Source organism: Augochlora pura, chromosome 4 (assembly GCF_028453695.1).
Source record: "Augochlora pura isolate Apur16 chromosome 4, APUR_v2.2.1, whole genome shotgun sequence".
In the NCBI taxonomy this organism is placed as follows: domain Eukaryota; kingdom Metazoa; phylum Arthropoda; class Insecta; order Hymenoptera; family Halictidae; genus Augochlora; species Augochlora pura.
In genome coordinates this window covers 13,947,430-13,955,985 of record NC_135775.1, presented here as the reverse complement: position 1 = coordinate 13,955,985, position 8,556 = coordinate 13,947,430, and the positions used below count along the sequence as shown (strand labels likewise).

The 8,556-nt window shown below is 33.6% G+C and overlaps 1 protein-coding gene across 1 annotated transcript in view; it reads right to left on the bottom strand.

Annotated features, from left to right (window-relative positions):
* Positions 1-957: 957 nt before the first annotated feature.
* LOC144469116 (opioid-binding protein/cell adhesion molecule) overlaps positions 958-8,556 on the bottom strand; it is a 211,318-nt gene continuing 203,719 nt past the window's right edge. Inside the window, exon 6 of the mRNA XM_078179048.1 lies at positions 958-1,073. Within this exon, the coding sequence (XP_078035174.1) occupies positions 958-1,073 (116 nt within the window). The remainder of the gene's footprint in view (positions 1,074-8,556) is intronic.

The following is an 8,556-nucleotide window of genomic DNA, read 5'->3' as shown; positions in this document are numbered from 1 at the left end:
AATGTTGTTGATATTTAAACCATGATAAAAACTGATAACCAAATCGGCGTGTAAATATTTAATTCGATCAAGACAATAGTATGGTAGTGGAGACGGTTACTATGGAGTGCTGTACGGTTATTGCTGTTCTTTTGGTTTGCTAGCGAATATAACTAATTTTACATTTAACAACTAAGACATATCAATCGTTTTTATTAAAAAATAAACGGAACAAAAAAATAACAAATTTAATATGTCTTATTCGATAAATGCAAAATTAATTGTGCCCTGAAACAAAAAAAGGCACAGTAATTGGCCATCCCACAGTAATCTGTTCCACTACCCTAATGTATCACACGCGAGTAAGATTTGTTTCAGCGAAACCATCAAAGTTTCCAGAATGTAACGTAGAGCTTATTTTACGCGGATCTCTACAAAGTTCCATTAAGTACATACTGAATTTCGTTCGAAGAATTGCTTTCATTATGATCCTCTTAAAGTTTCAGCTTCCGTTTGCAAGTGGCACGCGAGGCGTCGAAGTGACCGTGTTTGTCTCCAAAAATAGAGGCATCGTGGAAATACCTGGAAAGACAAAGGCCTGAAGTTGACGTACTTTCGAAGTCCGACCGGTACAGGAAGAAACATCGTCGAAGCAGAAACACTGCCGTGCAGCGACGCAGAAACAGTCACTTTCAATTGGGCCAAGAACAATGTTGAATCAGCGCTGCCAACCCCTCCCCTCGATGCAGTTCTTTCTCGCGCAACGCTTCAACCCCCTTTCTACTTTCCCCACCCCTCATTTTCCCGTTTTTCTCTTGTTCGCGCACACACTCTGCCACGCTCATTCTTTAGCGATAATATAAAAGTTCGTATTGTATTGCAGTGCCGTGTCACGACACTGTCCAACGTCGCCACGGAGCCCCGCTACGCCCGTTTCGCGCCTTTCCGGGACGCAATGGCAGGCCTTCCGCCAGGCCTTCATCTGAGCACCTGTTGTATTCGGTCGAGGAGAACGGACAGGAGAAGAAGCAACGATCTGCCGACGCCGCCCACACCCGCTGCGCTTCCGTGATGCAGCTCGGCTAAGCTTTCTCCTGAAACATTGGTACGTACACTCAAACACTGTCACCATTAGACGAAACTTTCTTTATTGTCATTATGTATAAGGATTCTTAAGGATTCTTATGGATTCTTATGGATTCTTATGGATTCTTATGGATTCTTATGGATTCTTATGGATTCTTATAGATTCTTATAAATTCTTATAGATTCTTATAGATTCTCGTGGATTCTTATAGATTCTTAAACTACTAACCGGATATAACGAAATGTTGAGCCATATTAAAGCGGACAACTTATAATCATTGTGAATCAGAAATGTTCCTTCTGCGAGCTATAAAAAGTGGAGGAGAGGAGACATATTTTGATAGCCTACTCTATTTATAAGAAAATTCGATCATCTTCATTAAAGTATAGCGACTTGGGAGAGCTGCTAATAATATATAGCGAGAGACAGTTATGACAGTTAGTAAACTTTCTAAAAGCTACTACGAAATTGAGAGCCTTTTGCATGGGAGAATGAACCAAGGAACAGGTCGAGCGCTGTACGATCAACATTCCGGATCAGATAGAAATAAACACTATCACGTTGGCTTATAGTAGAAATAATTCAAAATAATTTTAAAAATGTCTATTAGTACTATATATCAACGATTGTAATTACTGTTTGAACGCAATAAATAAAACCTGACATAACCTAACGTATATAACGCTTTATTAGATCACATGGTATCAAAGTTTGCTTTGAAACTTCCTATATGACCTTAATTAGTAAATGTAATTACTTCCTTTGATCAGCTGCTTGTCTGGGATGTTCAGACACAAGATTTATGGTGTAAAAATTGATCAATATAGGTGCTAATATCTGCACGTTGTCGATATAGATTTATTAGATGATCACGGATATCTAAATTTAATTTTATTCATGAACGGACCAAAGGGTCCTTTAAAACAACCGGGGATGTGTACGAGATATAAGGACGCAGAATATTGCTCGCTCGCTTTAAAGATCTCTTTATTCCAAGCGAAACAGTCCAGCCTGTCGCAGTAGATATTTTTAAGTAAGAAGATTCTTTTAATCCTTTATAGTCGGAGCCAGTTATACTCGAACTCTAAAATAGTTTTTCTGACTTGTAGTATTTTAATTTTATATAGCCTAGTATATTTTTTTACGCATAAAATGAAATTATTTAATAGTTCTAAAAATATTATGAAATTCGATGACGTTAAAATTATTTTGAATTGTGATGTGATGGTTTTTATTGGTGCCTTAGAGTAATCAGTCGATTGCGAAGGGTTAAGTTCGTGTTGATGAACGTTCATGTACTGAACCGAGTTCTAAATAATGCAGGGATTCTACGGAATGGAGTATTTTTAACCGACTCCAATAAAAATATATTCTTTACACATATTCGTCCGATAATTTTTTGTATCGCTATTTACAAAATACAGGCAATTTTTGACACTATCTGTAGAAATGATATGGTTTATATAAAAACAACGTGCCTTGTTAAAAATCATATATTTTTCAGTGACAGTTATATTCATACAATCTTTGGTTAGAATTATCTCTGTATGGTAAAAATTAGAATTTAATTTATTTAAAATTAAAAGAACAAAAATCAATTATTCTCTGTAATATACAAATGACAAAATATCATCATTTGGCTATTAGTGATTGTTTGCGAAATGACAAATTTTCGTCATACGGACGAATATGTGTTAAGTCTGACTAGGAACCAAATAGGTATATTTAGTATATTATAGGTATATTCTGAGGCATACTTGATCAACAGATAGATTAGCGAGATATACAGTAGTAAATGTATACGTTTTACATTTCAAATAATATGTTATAAATAGTTTTATGCAGGGCTAGTTACTGAATTTTAAGAATTTAAATATTGTAGTTGCTCTCAATTAACTTAAATTCTCACATGACTTAATAAACTTTTAGAAAGAACTGACGCATCTAGAAGAAGTACCTTAAAGAATATGTTGAAAAAATTGATAAATAATGAAAATATAATGGTTGTAAGCATAACCAACTTTGTCAAAAGGCTCAATCTTCGAGTGTTAATAATACGACATTATTATGTTTTGCAGCTTGATTTATAATTAATTCTACTCGATCGTATTATAATAGCGTAACATTTAACTTTTCTATTAGCAAAACATAAGTAATTCGATAATTAATAATTTACAGAAATTAAAAGAAGATTTTACCAGAGCGATAACGTACAGACGATAAAATTTTCACAGCATTGTTAAATTTGTTTTATCCATTGCACTGGAAATGTTGCAACGTTTGCCTCGCGGGAACGTGCCTAGAGTGCATGGAACAAGATCTCAATAAGCTCTTTTGGAACACTTCACAAGGGGAAAATGGTTTCTACAAAAATCGCTAACAAGAATAACTGTTCAAGTGCCAAACGCTCCTATTACGAATCTTTCATGCGAGTAAGCTCCATCGATAACATTTGACCTGTATATTTTTTATGAGAAATTGGATACAGGAAAGTTCCTCGATTTAAACCGTATTCTAAATTGGATCATGGTAACTGTTATAACCGATATGAAAGAAAACATTGCATAATAATTACTATTTTCATTAATGTTTTTAATTACAGATTGCGGGACAGAAGTATTCGTATACTTGAAGTATAGAAATAAAAGCAACAATATTTTTTGTATTATTAAGTGTGTTCAAAGATATGTGACCTTATATGATAGATAACACTTTTCGCAACAGATGAGCAAAAAGAAAAGTAATGAAACATTGTTTAGTAATTCGAAATTAATTGATGTTTACACGACCGTAAGAAATTGCTGAGATGGAAGTGTTCGTACTGAAATAGTAGATATGTTAGTTTTCTTAGTAACAGTCGTGGCAAGTGTTAGAATGGTTTGAATACCGCGGGTCATCCGCACATGGCCATACCGATCCGATTGTCGGATGTTTGAGTCCAGCTGCGGTGTGCGTGATCGCGTCTCGCCCCAGTCGGTAGTTGAAGCGCGTATCGTGCGACCACAAATTAATATCAACAGCAAGTACAATAGATGTTACTACTCAATGTATGTTGGCAGTATGATTGAATAATCAAAGAAAATTTATATCTAAATATTTAGAAAAAAATTACACGAAAGTGGAGATAAATTAGGTATTGGGAGAACATTTTTCTGTCGACAGGACTGTGATTAAAAAGATACAGTCCATATAGTGAAAACATATATGTATACTAACCAATAGGTTGTTATATGTATATTCCTCTACAAATTAAATTCTACCGAACACTAGTCGGCGGAACTTGAGAAAAATATACGGAAATATGACCTAACATTGAAAGGACATTTAAACGAAATATTGAGAAGAGAATGGTGTAATGTAAAACCTGTTTTCATTAAACAATTAGCATAATTAATACTGTATACATTACGCGAAAAGCATAACTTCCCATTACAATTTTTCTTCTCGCAATTGGAAATTTAAAAATTGAAAAAGCTTCTATATAATTTCTGCCAATTCCAATCCGAATCTGACAATCCCGATATAATCAAAGCAATAAAAAGTCCCTTCCATTCTATCTATCTAATCAGTGATTTGCAAAACGATTTATACAGACACTGAAATATAATCATCTGCGAAAGTAAATTCGATAATATTGAAATTCTAGAGAGTAGCGAGCTAAATGTAGGTCTAAGGTGTTATACATTAAAATCCCATTTGCAGATGTTCAGAAATCTTTAAGAAAAAATATTCGTCATAAGTGGAACTATGAATGGGTACATTCAAATCCCTCCTTCCTACATGAACTCAGAGAAAGTATATTTGCTACCCACTCTGCAGTATATTTAACTCTTTTGTTACGGATGCCGACTACAGTCGGCGTCTGCACGATGTGCTGTGTGTATGGTTGCCGACTATAATCGGCATATGATATTATTTAAATATAATATACATAATATAATATAATACAATACAAGAAAATACAATAGAATATTATATAATACAATATAAAATAATGTAATTGTTAGTGCCCGGCACTAATATTCTTTATGACACGGACGTACCTGGCCGGATATTTTTGAGTTTAGGATTTTCGCTAACGGCTGGGAGGCAATTTAGATTTAAAATAATTTTCCTGCCGAGAGGACGCATATTTTATTGCTAGTTTTAGGATTTCGCTTCTCTCGGCCTCAATAGCCAAGACGTGTCATAAAAAATGGAAGCTCTGAAGTGTAAGTCTCATGTTAGTTTGTAACGGTGACCAGCCGTAATTACACCTGGAGGAATTTTCTGTTAAAAATCTTTGTTAAAATATCGCTGTCGCCCCCACCTTCCACATAACAGCAACTTCTCAAAAGGACGCGCTAAGGCGCAGAGGAAGGGTGCCTTCTCGAAACAGACTCGCTGATTGGTTATTGTTAATATCTTGGAAAACCAATCAGCGAGTATTAGAAATGCGTGAGAGGGGTGACAGTTTACCTCGAAAGAAGACATTTTTTAAACAGGCAGAGTTGGAATAACATTTGAGGAAAACAGATCTCTTAGAGTTGGAATAGAATTCGAGGACCTTAGACCTCCAAAGGAAAGGTTTATATAGTACGAGGCTAAATATATAAGTTTTTCACCACTAAATTCCGGTCCTACTTTTAATACAGTCCACACATATAACGTCACAATTCGTCGCTATTACTGACGACGCCGTGACGCCTCAACAGTAATGTAAGGCTATAAATAACCCGTTCCGTAGCGTCACTCCAGCAGAGCTGACTGTCGTAACGAAAGGGTTAACAGAAGGAAACAAATTGTACTATTCCAACTAAGAATTGAACATACTATAATAACCCATCAGTACATACTCTCCAAAACAAATAAACCTTTTTATATTATTATGATACAATAATAATACAATATTGAGCTTACAGTTAAACACATTTTAATAGAATGTCCATCGTACAACAATATCAGAAAGAAACTAAAAATGCCGCATTCCATCAAAGAATATTTGGATAACAATAAACAAACATTAAAAGTTATTCCATATTTAGAAGATACCAAATTATTTAGAAAAATTATATAGTAGCTTAAGGAATCCAGATTAAAAAGATAATGTAATAATTTAAGCGAAAACTATTGTACATATTTTATTTATATGTATGTGACCCTACAACTGTAATCCTACAAGTGGTCGCTAATTGCTATTAAGCATGTGCGACATTAAAAAAACTAATTAAAAAAAATTATAAGAATTATATTAAAAATTAAAGGATTTGTCAGAAAAGCTATGTCACAAAGTATCAAGTATTTTGGAAATTCTCGATAAATTAATTGCAACGATTACAATAATTAATTCCATATATATCATATTATAGTTTCTCGTCGTCTTATGAAATTTGTATCATTACAAATCACCAAAAGAAGTAATTAAGTTTCGTTTTTGTTTATTTGTTCTTATAAGTTGTTCTATCGCGAAGAAACAAAACACGTGGCGTTTTCGCCGACAAGGTTTATGACATGGACGTGACGAAAAGGCTATATTTGAGATTAAAACCTTTTTCACATTTGACGACCATTTGGCGTCCGACTTTCGTTTCATCTCAAGCCGAGCTTGTAACGGTACGAAGCCCAGTTCCGCTCATTGCCTCGGCCGCTTCGCGCTAGCTTATCTCACCTCTCTAGGTCACGGTTTTTCGTTAATAACTCGCAAACAAAACCGTGGGATATATTTTGGCTAAGGAAAAAGTTACTGCAAATGACTTCAGGAACCCGTCATTTACCGATTTTGAATAATTTTTGTTATAAATGTTGCATATAATACACGGCTACATATATGTTTCAGTATAGTTAACAATGTAGAATACATTATTACTTTTATTTCTATATTCCAAGTGTACGAATAATTTTGTCCCTCATTGTGTGTGTGTGATTGAAATTTTGTTGTCGTTGTCCATAGTCATTGTTAGTGGAGGAATTTATTTGGTATGATTAAATAGGCAAACGTAGTTTAAATTTGATTCTGTATAAATGTTTGACCACTTAATTTTATTTGTTCTGTAATTTAAACTTAGAATTTAAAGTGCAACAATTACTACAATTTACAAACGTATAAAACTAGAAGTAATTTATAAAGTTCCGCGAACTATTGTTAGGAATTGCAAGCGTGAATAAAGCGAGTAATTTAATATGATAATCGAATAAATTATATTTCCATATCAATAAAGTAATTACAACTATTCCTTTTTTATTATCATTATACGATGATAAGATGATCAAAAGATTAATAACGACAATTTTACATTGAAGTATGTACCAACTATCGAAAAATACCAAAATATACTAAAACAGAATAATAATAATAATTTTATGTGGATTTGCTACATTTCAGGATCACTATACACGAGTTTCGGTATGGTAACACAGTTATAATGTTCAAAATATCCGAGATATTTAAACAGATCAATTGCTATTTTAAAGTAAAAAAAACGGTGAAGGTAATTAATCGTTGCAGTTGACAAAGTATCAATTTAATGCTCAAAGATCACAGCACTTGAACGATGGATAATATTGTAATTTAATACATTCCGTGCCAAACCATTTTTTACATCATCAATCCATAAGTAATTAGTTTGTCTATGTATCCCTTGCTTTAAAAATGTCAACCATTACATGTAGTTAATAATTATTATATATATAACAATTAAACAAATTTACGCGCTTTGTTCTATACTGCATCTTGTATAATGCTTGATTCTTTTAGGGGAAATATATTTTACAGAATGAAACTTGTCATAAAACATATTTCTAACGCATTGAATAAATGTTTGCGTGTACCTGTAAGGCAAGGTACCTGTAAATAATCTGCAATACCCATATTGTAGCAACAACGAGCAGTTTTTTATTGATCTACCATGATTCTTGAAAAACATTTCCATTTGCCGAGTGTTCCTCCGAATTATTTTTATGTTTTTATTTGCTAGCAACAGATATCGTTGCTAGTTGCCTGCTTGAACTTGTTACGGTAAAAATCGACGAAAAATAGGAAACAGTCCAGAGGGAGAAAACTTTTTTTAGTCATCGATAGCAGTTTCGAACAAATTGACTTGTGTACCAACAGCTTAAGGCTGGCAGTAAGCCTTGAAACCGAAACAGACCCAAATGTTTCTCAAATCGTGGTGCTTCAATGCAGACGAAATATTTCTGTAAATTACCGCTTCTTGGAAACGTTTAGAAACATGCAGCAAAATGTTCTTTGTTATAGTTTCAGTGTGCACATAATTTTAAAATTATTCAAATGAAAAGACATATACAGGATGTTATATAACTGGCAATATTAACATTTTTAGTAACATTTATATTTATAGTAACATTTTTTCATTTACCTCGATTTCGAGAAAATGAGTTGAAAGATATATCAAGTTCACGTGGCTTGTATTTATTATAGTATAGCCAGAAGTAGAATTTGTATGTGTTGGCCAGACGTGGCACTTGGTTGCTATTCAATAATATTATTTCTC